The sequence below is a fragment of the Acomys minous genome, assembly GCF_964271855.1.
Source record: "Acomys minous genome assembly, chromosome: 10".
Lineage (NCBI taxonomy): Eukaryota > Metazoa > Chordata > Mammalia > Rodentia > Muridae > Acomys > Acomys minous.
In genome coordinates, this window is record NC_140491.1 from 111,127,437 (window position 1) to 111,142,829 (window position 15,393).

Consider the following 15,393-nt stretch of genomic DNA (forward strand, 5'->3'; position numbering starts at 1 on the left):
ATAGTGTCTCCTCTTTTCCCAGCTGACCTTTTGTTTCTGCAATTTAGTTCAGTGGAATCTCAATTTGGTTAATTTGCAGGTGGAACAATGTTTCCCTGCCCTTTGTATTTTGAGTCAGTAGGAAGTCCCTGAGTGCCAGTACCGTCTATTCACAGCAGAGATGAGTAAAAAGCAGGAGCCAATGCAGAAGTTGCCCTCGTTTCAGAGTGAGAAAAGAGGAGAGACACCTCAGATCCAGGCTGGGCTCCCTGTGGGTAAGGCCGGGCACCTCGCTGCTACCAGCCGTTCGCGCCCTTGATTCTCTCTGTGATAAATCTCAGGACTACGAACAAGAGTGGAGATGCTATCTATGGCTGGCAGGTGTGTTCCAAGCCAGGACTTAAGAGAATAAGAAGTAGATGAGTCTGGTCTTGGTATCACATTCCTGAAGACAAGAACGAAGCAGAAGGCAGGCCTAATAGCTGCACTGAGTGTAGCCCTCGGTTAACAGTCCTCTGGAAACGGGGGAGCGTGAGGGCGCTCACTGGGAAGCATGGCTACTCCAGAAAGCAGGCTCTGGAAACAGAGGGTTATAGCCTCAGTTTTCCAGACATCCATACACAGAAAGGATAAAAATCTAGAAAGGTTTCTTAGCAACTCTGTCCCAAGCCTACAATGTTTAGCTCCATTACAGCCGATATTAAACTCATTAAACTGTACACAGCTATTTAAATGATAAAGGAACACCACCAACAATTTTAATTGAAAAAAAGTAAAGGTTAAAACATTCTGGCCATCTGATAAAGTGGTACAGACAGCGTGGATGTGAACTGGACAATGCGCAGCCTTTAAAGTGGTGCCAGGAAAACACAGAAGACAAACAGAGATAAAGCCTCCCTGCTAATCAGTGGCCAATGAATTTAAAGTCAAATTAATCACAAAACTAAACATGGTGGTTCATGCCTGTAATGCCCACACTCAGGAAGTGGAAGCAGAAGGGTTGTGGGTCTGCGGACATGTTGAGACCTTGTTTCAAAACAACAACAAGAAGACAAATGGCCAGGTAGGGGTGTGAGGCTGACGGGCAGAGCACTTTTCTAGTATGCTTAAGACCATTTGGTCAATTCTCAGCAATACACACACACACACACACACACACACACACACACACACACACACGCACACACGTACCCTCTGTCGTAGATTCTCCTATTGGAATAAATTATTAGAACCTGGTGAATTACAATTTGATTTTCACCTGCCCTTTAATGTCACTTGCCAACATTTATATGCTTTACAATGAACTAACCCAAGTATTGACATTCTTTAAACTCCATAGGATTTAAACAACAAACCTGCAGGTTATCAGCCTGGAGGTGTATTATGGAGCTTGTCTAGCACAGAAACCCAATGTGTACCTTTGGAATTACATACTGTACTAGAAAAAAATAACTTATTGATCTATTATACGAAGAAGGCCGGCATAGCTCTGCTTGTCAAATGCCAAATGTGTATTGTGGTCGGTAAGTCCCCTCAGTCTAATTCACTTAATCGTTGCCTCTGTAGAAGACATCGTGGTTGGGCAGTTCTGGGCTAAGATAGCCCGTGTTGTTTTCTTCTTCCGTGGAAAGACATGAAGACATAGAAATGACTTTCGTGAGGGAACGAGTTTGGGCTCACAGACTCCAAAAGCACAGCATGCCAGGAGGTCGCGTGACAAAGAGTGAGTCAGTCAATTGGTAGAACAAGGCCAGTTGCTTTCATTAGGGTTTTTGAGGGAAGGGATAAGCAAGGCAGGGGGGACATGAAGTTGGCTTAGGATTGGCTGTCTTGAGTAATTTTGGTAGGCTCTGGGCTGGAGAGGCAGTTTGAGCCCTGGTATGAAATGGTGCCTTAAAATGAAATGTCCCCCGAAAGAAACGTATGTTGACGGGTCTGGTCCTCGGTGCAGCATGATCACAGGTAGAACTGTGAGAATTGGTTGGCTCCTAGGAGCTCTCACTTTATTAATGGATTAACACATAGTGAATCCAGTGCTGGGTCAGTATTACGAAGTGGGGCCTAACTAAAGGAGGCAGGTCATTTGCTGAGGGTTTCTACATCTTGTCCATGGTCTTTCCCAAGCTCCACGCATCTGGGGAGTACGAGGCAAGCAGCTTCCTTCACCACAGACATCTCCACCACCTTGATACTTGACCTCAGTTCGAGCCCAAAGCCGTGGGTCAGGTGACTATGGGCTGGAACTCAGAACCTGTGAGCCAACAGAAATGCCCCCTTGTTTGAGGTTATTTCTCTCTGGGTGATTTGGGGCTGCTGGAATAGTAGCTGGATGTGTGGGGATCTAGGCTCTGAGTAGCAAAGGCACTGTGGGCGGAGTGTTGCTTTGCTGTCCCTTAGAATTAGCTAGCCTTGAGAGAAGCCGTGTCTCCAGGATTCCCACAAAGGCCAGAGAATCAAGAACACAGAAAATAAGCTGGGCACGGTGATACTCACGTCCCATCCAGAGCCGAAGAGGCCAAGGCAGAAAAACCTAATGTCCAGCTTGGGCTGCACAGAAAGAGCCTGGTGAAAACAGCGAGAGTTGGAGAGAAGAAAGGAGAGGAGGAAGAGAGACTAGGGAGGGAGAACCCAAGAGATGAAGTCAATACGGATATTTTAGAAGAAAAGCTTTAGTGGCAGCTCCTCGGCAGAGCCAGTCTGTGAACTCTGGACAGTGTGAGTAAAAACATCAGCCAGGCCTTACATTTCTTTCGGAAATGCTTTGCCATGGTCTCATGAGAATGTAATGATTTGATTTAATGGTTAGACATTTATAAAATACTGTACAGTAGATATGTCAGGAAATATCGCCTTTAAGTAAGTACATGGCAGACCCAAGAACACAACCCCTGTTCACAGTTCCCTGCTCCTGAAACTCGAGGCAGCCTGTTCCGCTGCACTGTGAAATCTTGTAGAGAAACATTAAAATCAAAGGAAAAGAGTCCCATCAACAAAACTAAAGCCATCGCTGTTGGTGATGACCCTAGAGTCTCTTCAGGAACACACAGCATGAAGAATCAGTAGAATTACATGGAAAGGAAGCAGATGCCGTGATGTGTTAAAACGGGTTTGGATCATAGTACTGTATGAGGCGATGCCATTCAGTTTGCCTAAGCCTGTTCCTCCCTGGCTTGGTCTCCACACACATGGCCCTGCATCTTCACTGGACCGTTGGGTCTCCCTCTCCAGATGTGTTTGTCACCTTTGCTGTACTGCTCTGTGCCAGGGGGCTGACTCATGACAACTGCTGGGCCAGATTCCCTTTATCCACTCAGCCTTCTCAAGTTCAACCAAATGTGTGGCACTGGCAAGAGGGCAGAGTATGAGGGGGCCCTATTTCCCTGAGGGCAGGGTGTGAGGGGAGCCCTATTTCCCTGAGGACTGGGTATGAGGGCGGTCCTATTTCCCTGAGGGCAGGAAATGAGGTGGACCCTATTTCCCTGAGGGCAGCATATGAGGGGGGCCCTATTTCCCTGAGGGCAGGGCATAAGGGGGCCCTATTTCCCTGAGAGCAGGGTATGAGGGGAACCCTATTTCTCTGAGGGCAGGGTATGAGGGGGCCCCTATTTCCCTGACTCCCTCTCTTCAAGGGCTTGGCTTGTTCCTGACTAAGTTGCTCTCCCCCAGGCCACTAGTCTTGGATAGGCAGCCCTCCTCCCAACTTTTGTAGCCTTTGGGCTTTGGAAGCGGCCTTCCAGTCTTGGGCTGACAGTTTGGGGATGGAGAGAAGAGCTGGCAACCAGCCCAGTATATTGGCGATAACTCTAAGTAACAGACCGGAAGCTGGGCTTTTGCAGGGATATGGTCCATGGACAGCTAGTAAGACCAGCTCACAAATACAACCATCTGAAAACTGAATATTTATGAGACTTTTTGAAACTATGTGAAGCATAAGGCTTATAATCAATAAGCTTGAAAGGGCAACACTTCTGAAAACACCAAATAATCACAAGGCTAGTCAATATAATCTCCCACATCTGCAAAGAAAAACAAGACAAAACAAAACCCTATGAACTTTGAGGCCTTGAGCTAAAAGCAGTACTTTACCTTCAAAATGCTTTAGGAGGAAGGTAGCAAACTCCACTAAGCAAAGCAGTAACATTCCGCCATCGATGTTCTCAGTGTGCATTCCTAGTTGCCACTACGTGTTTGGTTAGGGTTAGGCTGGCTGCCTTTTCTTTGTTGGTTTGATAGAGTCTCTCCCTATGTAGTCCTGGATGGCCTGAAAGTCACTATATAAAGATCAGGCTGGCGGCAAATTCACATGAGATCTGCCTGCCTCTGCTTCCCTACTGACGGGATCAAAGGTGTGTGCAGTGACGGCACCGTGCGATGTGACATAGGATTTCTACATGCACTCTTCAAGACAAAAGAAAAAAATTACAATGTTAAAGAGAAAAAAACAAAAAAGAAAAAGAAAAAAAACAAGGGATATTGGAATGGGTACTTCATTGATAATAGATGATCAGTTCAGATAACCTTGCAGATATTTAGGTTTTTACATACCCTTACTTGTTTAATCTTCAAAACAGAGACCGCTTTAAAGATATGCTCAGGAGCTGAGTTTCCAGCTTAACCATCCACGCTATTTGAATAGCTGGGGCCTGCTATTTGGAGGCATATAAGCTGGCCAGTGCCAGGTAGAGACACAGGGCAAGCACTTGCTTCACTGTCCATCTCTATGGGGTCCACTGCAGGGTTAGTGGAGTCTTCGTCTGGATCTCAAAGAGCTCCCATGTGAGAGGTCACTCGAGCCCAAGAGTGCTGATACCGAGGAAGCAGGGGGTGCATCACCTACAGAGACTCGAAGGAGGCAGCCAGATGTGCAGTCAAGGTGGGATGAGAAACAGATGACCAAGTTTCAAGAAGGTGGACGTGTAAGGACGAGAGAGAGAAAGTGCACTGGAACTCCCTGTGTAGCCCAGGCTGTCACTAATGTGTGCCTTAGACTCCCCAGTACTGGGATTACATTAAGAACTACACTGCAAGCTTAGACTGGAAGGAGAAAGGCAGGCAAAGGAGAGGGGCAAAGCGTGCATACAATCGTCAGTGGCCAGGAAAGACCGTTCCAGGAGTGGCCGGCCATGAAGGTTCTGCAGGACACAAATCTCAGCTTGGATCCCAGCTCCCTCTCTGGTCGGCTGAGTCACTTTAAGCAAATCCTTGGCATGCCCAGGCCTCAGTCTTTTCCTGAAGACTGAGTATAAAATGAAGCGGGTATTAAGAGGACTAGGGGAGAAAGCTGTACTAAAGGGTTAACCACTGGCCCATAGCACACCAGTAAGTGGGGCTGTTGTTCATCAGCAGTGGCGCCCCCACTGCCTTTTATCAATATTGCTAATCGGTCTCATAGTTTCCCCATAATTTTTCACTCAATGTGAAAAAAAAATTTCTCATCCTATGCTTGCAAACCTATATTTTCTGATCAAAAGCAAATATCATTAATATGTGAAACCACCTTTCTGGTAGAACTAACCAGAAAGTAAGGAACCCTTGGGATTGTAGCCAGTACACATCTTTTAATACCAGGACACCTTCTTTGCTATTTTCATCCCAAAAAAACAAATAAATAAAGTCAGCCTCTAGTGTCTATAAATGACCAAAGAACCTAAGTTTCTCCCAAAATATTATAGACCCATCCCACTCTCTTACTATTAAACTTGCCTTTTTATGACTCACATCCTACTTTTCCAAAAGAATGTGGTCAGGTCGCAAAACATCACCCTGAAACTGGGGAACTAAAGAAGCAAGCCATGCCCTTCGGGGGTCTTGGTGACTTCCCTTCAAGACAGAGCAGAGCTATTTGAGAGGAAAACTTCACATACTCCCTGAACACTACATTAAACAGGAAAAATTAGCTTCCAAGCGAAGCCTGCCTCGTAAATAAACAGGCGACCAAACCTCAAGAACCAAAGTGAGTCGGGTCAGCTTAGTAAACATTTAGTTTATGGGTTGAGGAGGAAAGCCAGCTTCACCTCACATCCCCTCCCCATGACTCTGTGGGACTTCTCTCCAGCCTCAGACAAAGTGGCCAAGTGGGGTTTGTCATGTGTTTATCATGATCATGTGTCTGTCAGGAAGAGGGGCTGAAATAGGAAGTGCGCACACACACACACACACACACACACACACACACACACACACACACACAAAATCAATTCTAGTTCTCGGCTAGTGAACTTGCTTCAGGGAATTTGTAAAACACTGTGTGCAGGGCTAAAAATAAAATCTCATGAAATTCCTTTATAATACAATATTGGAGTAGGGTCAACATCCCTTTTCAAGTCAACCTCACTGCTCAGCGACGGAACCATGGACCATCTGTCTCCCCGGTTCTCTCGTTAGGAACAGAAGCCTACAACAAATTCCTTCTGAGACTGACATTTTAAATGTAAATATGAAGATTAAAAGCAGTTGGACCAGCCTGGTCTACAAAGAGAGTTCTAGGACAGCCAAGGCTGTTACACAGAGAAACCCTGTCTTGAAAAACTGATGATGATGATGATGATGATGATGATGATGATGATGATGGTGATATACTATTATATAACTGTTATAAATATTATTATTGTTTTTTTAAAGCAGGTGGAAAAATAAATTCCATGACAATGAGCTGCTAAATGTTAGTGCAGTACTAGTCAAGACATACTGAACACAGCCTGGCGTGGTGGTGCACGCCTTTAATCCCAGCACTCGGGAGGCAGAGGCAGGTGGATTGCTGTGAGTTCGAGGCTAGCCTGGTCTACAAAGCGAGTCCAGGACAGTCAAGGCTACACCACAATGACAGTGCAGCACGTCCTCAGTGTGTCGCGTTTGTCACTTCTGTTCTCTTGTCTATCCCTTCTCAGGCACAAGCAGTCAGCTGTGTCTTCCTACATCATGGGAAGATGGCAGAGTAGGATTTGGATGGGCAAAGACAGAGGAGGGCAAAGTATCCCTGGCAGGAAGGAAGCAAAGCACAGAAATAGAAAGGCCCTATCCAGGCACAGAAAATGGTACATCATTTAATTAGGATGACGCTGGGGCCACACGAAAGACTGCAATAGACACGGGACTGGAATAAAATTGAGCCTCTTGTACTCAGTATGACTCAGAGTCAGGCAGGGCCAGCTTCGGGAGCATATGGCCAGAGCGTTTGTGGAAGGAGGGGCGCTGCTGCTTCGCTGCCCTGTGAGACAGTCTTACAGCTTTGGTCTTGGAACCTACCTTTGCATGTAAAGTTCAATAGAACAATCGAGTTTGACCCAGTTCAGAGACCTGGCTCTCTGTGTGCTCCTACCCCACTTTCCAGCCCCATATTATCGGGCCTTGGTCACCTGACCCTTGCTCCCTGGTGTCTCGGGCCCCATCTAGACTCCCTTCTCCTTCCCTTTGCCCTGCTAATAGGCACAGCAACCGGCCACATCTGCTCTGCTGTAGCTCTTGGCTTTCGAATGGCGTTGCAGAGGCGTAAGAAGAGATGTGTGGCCCATGGCATCTCAGGGTGGAACAAGGTTGTGGTCTTCTCTGAGCTGGAGGCGTCAGGGAGCATCCAGCAGGCAATTCAGCCAGGGCTCCTCACCCACCTCAGGCCAAATTCGAAGAAGTTCTCAGCCCCGGAAGCTGCAGTCATTTAGGATTTCTGGGTGTGGTTGTGGTCTGGAGGGCAGCCTCCTCTGAAAGGAGGTTCACTTCTCAGTACCATTATTGGGCACTAAGCTCCACACACGGGGCATCGCTGGTCCTGCATAGCATCTTTTTCACTAAGGTGGTTCCTCTTTCCAGGTGGGGTTTTACTTGTTTGCTTGCTTTGTTTTGTTTTGAGAAAGGGCTGGGCGTGGTGGCACATGCCTTTAATCCCAGCACTCGGAAGGCAGAAGCAGGTGGATCACTGTGAGTTCAAGGCCAGCCTGGTCTACAAAGTGAGTCCAGGACAGCCAAGGCTGCATAGAGAAACCCTGTCTTGAAAAACCAAAAAAAAAGTAAATGATATCTTGTTTTGAGAAAGGGTCCCCTGTTGTAGCCCAGACTGGCCTCAAAGCCACTATGGAGCGGCAAACTTAGAGCAACTGCAGGCATGGGCCACCACACCCCGATGCCTCCTGGCTTCCCATAAAACTTACCCTTCTCCAAGTCTCTCACACTTACAATCTCCAAATCACCGTTGATTTAACGTCTCCCTCACCCAAGTTCTCATCCACAGGACACCTCCCGTCTGTTCTCTGCTGCCAATGCGCCCATCTCTGCTTTAGTTCTATTGTCCATTACGGCTGCAGCAGGCCGTCCCCGAGCCTTCCTCTGCCCTATCCTTTCAGTCACGGCCACCCAGTGACCCAATGCGCCGTTTCCATTGTGCCAAGAGGCTTCCCGGGGCCTATTTTCAGGAAACTCCTTATCAGACGTTCAAAGTCTTTTGTGAGTTCTCAACTAGCTTTTGCACACCGGAACTATATTTAGAGCACGGGCAGTTTGTTGTTTTTTGTTTTTTTTAGCTTCATTAAAACACTCCTTGCCACCTATACACATTTCATGCTTGCATTTCACTCTTTCTGAAGCCATTTTGCAGTACCTAAACACGTCCACTAGCCTCAAAAATCATCTCCAGCAAGGAAATCTGACCTTTTTTTTGTTTTAACCACAGCTAACACAGCACCTCCTTCAGGGAGGCTTCCATTACAAGTCGGCCTCCATAGTCACTCTGTTTGTCTCTGAAAGCCTTACCCCTGCCTTGCCATTTGAACACAGCATGGGTGAAGAGTGCACCCTTCTCAACGGCAAGCACTTGGGGGACCGGAAGCCCGCCCTCTCACCTTCATATACCAACTGGTATAATGGGTGCTCTGTACTTGCCGGTTGCATCTGACGAATTAGCAACTCTGTTGTGTAAACAGATCGGCTCTTCTGGAAGCCTAGCACACCTGGAAATCTGCGTCATCCCCTTTCCTCTTCTCAGATCACCAAACAAAACAGCCTGCTTCCTTTCAGGCCCAAGCCCATCGAACACCTGTATCGTCATTATCAACACCAACACAGAAAAATCACCTCACACTTTTTATTAATGTCTAAAGTGCTATATTCTGGGTGTTCGGAATAATCTCAAAGAGAACACCTGTTACTTAAGTGCCCTTATTTGCAACCTCTTGAGGGCAATTTAATTCATTACTATATGAAAGTGGGTTGTTTAATAACTTATTACTGTCAGAGAAGAAAGGTAAATTGCAGTCACTATGATCAAGCTAGATACCTAAAAGGAATGTATTTTTTCATTTGCAATTCTTTTTTCCCCCTCTAATTTCAATCCTGTTGTCTAGGACCAATTAAGAAATATAATGCAAAATAGTGAAAGCAAAAGAGATTTATTTTTGCTGCCAAACTCTATTCAACTTTAGTATCTCATTAAATATTCTACTCTTGACTTCAGGATGAAATGTTCATTATCATAATTGCATAAGTGTCTTTAATGCCTTTTTCTTGCTCAAAGAAACCCCTAAATGATTAAGACTATTAGCCTAATTACCCAATAATTAAAATTTGAAACTGTGTGATATAAAATTTCACTTTCTTAAAGAAAAAAAAAGGTACTAACTGAATATGAGCAAGATACACCTTTTATATATGATTTATAAAGAGTCAAGAAGGATGATTATATTTTTACATACAGACATCAAGATGTTTACATACATAAGAATTAGTGCAGCATAATTAAAATACAAATGTGGGGCTGGAGAGATTTGGAGTTGGAGAAATGACTCAGAAGTTAAGAACACTGCCCTTCCAGAGGACCAGAGTTCAATTCCCAGCATCCACATGGCAGATCACAACCATACAGGGTATCCAACACCCTCTTCTGGTGTCTGTGCGTACTGCATGCATGTGATGCACAGACATGCAGACAAAACGCCCATACGCATAAAACATAGTTTTTCAGGGATAGTCATTTGGAAGGTTCGGTTCTCATCATGCAGAATCTGTAAGAGGAGAGAAGGGAGAGTAAGGGGAATGCCAGAACAGGAAAGGGGGCCAGCAGCAACCAAGCTCTGGAAAAGTTGCCCAGAGGAACAAAGTATGGAGCTTTAGCAGGCTAGGGTATGATGAGGTGTCACCAATGAGAACAGAAAAGTATCTGTTTATGTCTTCCTTGAATGTTGTGTTGGTTTCAAAACAGTTGCTCTGAGAAGGGAGCTTCAGTCAGGGAAGATTAGACTGGTAAAATGTGCTGAGTTAACACCTCAGTCTCAGCTAAGTGAACAGGGAATGGAGGTAAAGAGAAGAGTACCAACAAACTAGACACCAACAACAACAACAACCACACCATCACTACCACCACCACCACTATCAGTACTATCACCGCCACCACTATCACCACCACCATCACCATCACCACCAACACCATCACCACCAACACCATCACCACCACCATCACCACTATCACTGCCACCAACACCATCACCATCACCACCACCACCACAACCATCACCATCACTACCACTCTCATAGACTGTTGCCATTTCTTAAGTAATTGCCATTTACCAAGTCTGTCTTAGGAACTTTGGTGTAGCATCTCATTGCATGCCCACATAATAACCTTTGCCAGATAGGTGGATTGCTCCCATTTTATGAATAAGAAATGGAGACTGTGAGATTAAGTCATTCTCTTTGGGCCCTAATAATGATGATGATAATGTATTAAAACAAAAGGAAGAAAGCAATTTCATCAAAGAGTATCGTAAGCTAAATAAAACACACATACACACACACACACACACAAACTAACACAAATATATAGAAGCCAATAGCAAATTTAATAATAATAATAATAATAATAATAATAATAGTAATAATAAATACTTTCTCACAAAAAAAACAAGTGAAACTAAAGTGACCCAAGATCTTAAGCTCCCTATAACACCCTACCTGACATTCTCAACTCTACAGCAAGCTTGTCCTATTTATAGTCACCGTCACTGCCCCAAGGGAAAAGGGGAAAGAAAAACGCTTCCTTCTCCCATGTCAGCTTCCAAATACAAAAAGGCAACTTGCTTTGCACTCTGTCTACAGAGTAAAGGCTTAGCTCGCAGGAAACACCAGCCACAGGAAACCTGATTTGCTAAGCCTGCGACAGCATCCATAGCCGCAATTCTAGGCAGGGGGAAGGCAGACTTGGTGCTGAGGAAGCCAGGGATCATAGTCCTGAAAAAGTGCTGTATATGAACGATACCAAATGAAAGTTATGAGCTGAAAGAGAACAGTTATAAAAGGGCCATAGAGATAGGGGAAAATCAATTATGGGTGAGTAAGAAATGTAAAGGCAATGAAAAGACAGCTGTTCAAGGTTCTACAAGTGTGATCCAATTCAGGTAGTATTTCTATAGCCCAGGCATACAATGGGGGTGTGGGGAAAGTAAAAAAGATTTTATTGGCTCTTCGACATATCAATTATGAAATATTTCCATTTCCTCTCATTCTTTCTAGAGCTACATAGAAATGGGCATTTGTTGAAAATCATAATTAGGCTGCTCGTTCCCAACTTACCAAAGTCATCAATAAGGTTATAATGAATAATGTAGTTAATCAGTAACAAAAGATTATCAAAACAAAATATTTTCCCAGGCATTCCTTAATGTTAAAGGGTCATGTTGACAGACATCTCACAGAAAAACATGAGGATCGTGAACTTTCAGATGGAGCAGAGAGTAAATGTCCTTCCCACAATTTTTGCTGCTGTGCTCAGTAGCCAGCTCCAGAGAAACCACGTCTCTACAAGACAAGATGCAGTCACCAAATGACCACAAGCATAGGAGCTGCCCATTTTAGGAACCCTTAGGAAATCTCACAGAAAGTTACACCCAGCTCCACCACACGGGGACTGAAGGAATGAGAACTGACTGCCTTTCAGGTCCAGCATCCAACATCAAGTTCAAATCACTGTGAAGATGAAGACAGGAAAAAACAGACAACAGCATGCTGGGCTTGCTTTTCTGATTGAATCTAGCATGTCTGCTGTGGGTATTGCCGTGGGAACTGCTTTTTTAAAAAAAAACACCAGTGGGGGTATATTACAAACTAAAACACTACTTGCCACCACCACCACCACCCCAGTTGAAAGCTGCCTGCTGAATCCAAGCTTGAAAATGACTAGTCCCTTTATCTGTCCAATCTCTTTAAACTCCACTGAAGCAGATATGAAGAAGGGCCCGAATGGCTCAGAGGTCCAGTATTCCCCTGTATTTACTCCCTTTCCACACTTTTACTACCTTGGAACTCATGTATATGTAAGCTAAAGAAAAGGTAGGCATTAACTATGTAGGCAGGAGCTCCACTCTCCTTCCAACCACCACAACGCCCCCTCCCCCCAGCCACAAACACCAGAGACAAAAATAATACCCATTTTCTCCAAGATTATCACCGAGATTCTGGAGGCAACACCTCTTTCCAGCAGTCCTAAAACCATACAGCCATGTTCTTTTTTTTTTTTTTTTAAGATTTATTTATTATGTATACAGTATTCTGCCTGCAGGCCAGAACAGGGCACCAGATCACATTACAGATGGTTGTGAGCCACCATGTGGTTGCTGGGAATTGAACTCATGACCTTTGGAAGAGCAGTCAGTGCTCTTAACCTCTGAGCCATCTCTCCAGCCCTACAACTATGTTCTTAAGGCTACTCTCTTAGCAGAGAGTCATCTATGAATTTCCCATAAGCCACTGTGCTAGGAAAAGACCACTCCATCAAAGATGATGCAACACCAAGTAAACTCAAGAAGGAACTTAAACAGCGAGACTGTTTTTGCAAAAGGTCTAGACAAAAGCGGTTCTGGTTGTCAAAGGATGAGGGAAGGCATGGACGCCAAGCCAGTGGCCTGGGGAGCAGCGGACAAACAGTGGCCTGGGGAGCCCTACCTGGTAGGCGTCGGGAATGTTGACTGTTTCTCCGTGTTCCCCGACATAGCCAATGATGCCTTTGCCCCAGGGGACCTGCACCTCATTTGAGTTCTCTGTGCTGCTGCAGGGGAGCAGTGGGGTTCCAGCATGCACGTCAAAAAACTTGGAGACCAAAGTCTTCTTGCCAGCAGCTGCCCCCTCCACTAAGAAGAGAGAGCAACGGTCAGCGTCCACCATGAGACAGACAAAGATGAGGATCTTGTAGCTCAGGCTGGTGAGGTCAAGGTCATTGGAGATATCCTTGACCAATTCCAGGAAAAACTGGCGCTCGTTATGCTTTTTCAGGTGGCATTTGTAGTCGATGGCTGTAGGGGGATACTGAGGCAGATTCACCCTCGATTCCAACAGGGCACTGAGAATGTGGGCTGTGGTGGGGGGCAGAGAGCTGGCCTTTCTGAGCAGGGCTCTCCGCCGGACACTGCTCAAGGGCTCCTGGGCCCGGGAGGTCACCTGTTCATCGTAGGTCCTGTTCACATGGATGGCTTTGGAGCGGGCAAAGCTCTTCCGCAGCTCTTTCTGCGAAGCTCTTCTCTGCAGGCTACCATCGGCCCCCCGGCTGCCACCAGCCCAACTGGGACTCAAAGGAACGCCGGCATTTTCCCCACCACCAGGTATGGGATGGTTGTTGGCAGAGCCCTGTGGTCCAGCACCACCACCTACACCGGTGCTGCCTCTGCCACTGCCCTGAGCCAAGCTGTTAGTGCCAGCCAGGGCAGGCCTCAGGCCTGAAGCCCCCTGTCCCGAACTGTGCCTTTGTAGCCACTTGTCCACCAGCTCCTGTTTCCCTTTCCGCATCAAGTAATCTTCAAACAACTCAGGGTGCCTATCCAAGAAAGTTTCCACCTCCCCGAAGTCCAGGTGGGAGGCTGCCATGGTCCAGGGCACCCCTTGCCTCTCCTTTCTACTCTTGGACCACACGTTAATCTGTCCCGAGGCCTCTAGCTGTTGCTGCTCATGTTTGCCCACACCAGTGTCCCCAGCTCGGTGCTACCTCCGTGCCAGCCAGCTAGAGGTTGAGGGAAACGGCAGGCTCCCAGTTGGAAGGTACCTGTTCCTTCCGTGGCTTTAGAGCGGCCGTCACCCACCCTACCCCTGCGCCTCCTGCTACGCACAGGTGCCGGCCGCAGCCACCGCTGCTTCCCGGGTGGCTCTCGCCACCTCTGCTCCGGCTCCGCCGCCGCCGCCGCTCCGCTGCCGCTGGAGCCGGCTGAGCGGACCACTGTGAGCCCGAGGTAGGAAGGACACGCCCCGGAGTGAGGCTCTGAGCTTGCTGGGGATAGGAGGGGAGGAGCAGCCAAAGTCCGCCGCCCAGGGTGCCAAGCGGTTCCTGGAAGAGTCTCTGCGCGGAGGAGCAGAGTAGGGAACGCACCTAGGTACCCCCCCCCCAGCCCCGCCCTTTCAGCCTCACCTCCCCAGCCTACCCCGCTCCGCCCCCTAATCCTTAAGCTTCCCGAAGGCTCCTGGGGAGCCCAGTGGGAGTCCAAGTACTGAGAAATATTGCTGGTTTGTGGGGATCAGAACCCAAAGCGCACTCCGAAGAAACGAGGTTCCCCAGAGTCGGCCCGGGTTTTATTTTTCTGGGATGAGACTGTACTTTTCGTTTGCTCACTTCTTCGGACTGCCCAGCACTCTGTGGGCGTGCAGTAAATATTAGTCAAACTAGTTTCCCTGAAGTTCTCTGTGTAAGAGATTCTTGAATTTAACGAAACTCGGGGATATTTAGCACCACCACCGTTCTCTCGGTGACGAAGGGGAGCTGTGCATTGAAGGAGGGATAAAACTCAGTTACCCTGATTTAGGGAGAACCTTTGGAGCAGATGCTCATGGCAAGTGGACCTGAGGGCCTGGGGGCTCCTTTTCTGCAGCACACTAAATCCATCCGTCCATCCTCACCTCCTCTTGCTTCTCTCACAGAAATCACAACGTCTTGGGTGCTTCTGCACTAAGATGTCTCTGCCATGGGGATTCTTTGGATCTGGCTGGTCCTGCTAAGAGCTAGGGGGTTCCTATACACGGAGGACCAGGGTGATGCTGTTTTCTGGAAGGAGGGGTGCCTCTGCTCCTGGGGGAACAAAGCAGATGCAGAGCCAAGACAACAGAGAGGCTCTTCCAGAAAGCCAGAGGTGAGAGTGAGGCAAGTGGGAATTCTCAGAGGCGTCATGTGGCAGCCCTCCGTTCGCATCCGCGGACATCAGAGCTAAACAGGCAAGACCAATGGAATCTTAAATTAACATGGTAATTAAATTATCTCCCCAGGCCTATGGCACAGAGGTTTATTATCTTACTGTAAAGATAGAAGATGCTGGAAAACGGAGTAACTTTTTAGGCTCACAGTGAACTGGCACGTAGGTTCATTAGTTTGGCTCTAGAGGGAGGCATACGCTCGGCCATGTCACTGCACTGCCTCCCACCTGTGTCAGGTGAATCATATCTGGGCCAGAATTCAGACCAGAA

The 15,393-nt window shown here is 46.9% G+C and overlaps 1 protein-coding gene across 2 annotated transcripts in view; it reads right to left on the bottom strand.

Moving 5' to 3' along the window:
- The window catches only part of PDE11A (phosphodiesterase 11A), a gene marked incomplete at its 3' end in the record, with an annotated part of 371,638 nt that extends 357,469 nt beyond the window's left edge, over positions 1-14,169 (bottom strand). The window contains exon 1 of one of the 2 annotated variants that reach the window (XM_084800165.1): positions 12,898-14,169. In XM_084800165.1, coding sequence (XP_084656291.1) covers positions 12,898-13,812 — 915 coding nt within the window. In that variant the 5' untranslated portion in view covers positions 13,813-14,169. The remainder of the gene's footprint in view (positions 1-12,897) is intronic. The other variant, XM_084800166.1, reaches the window with a different exon arrangement.
- Between the last annotated feature and the right edge of the window lie 1,224 nt (positions 14,170-15,393).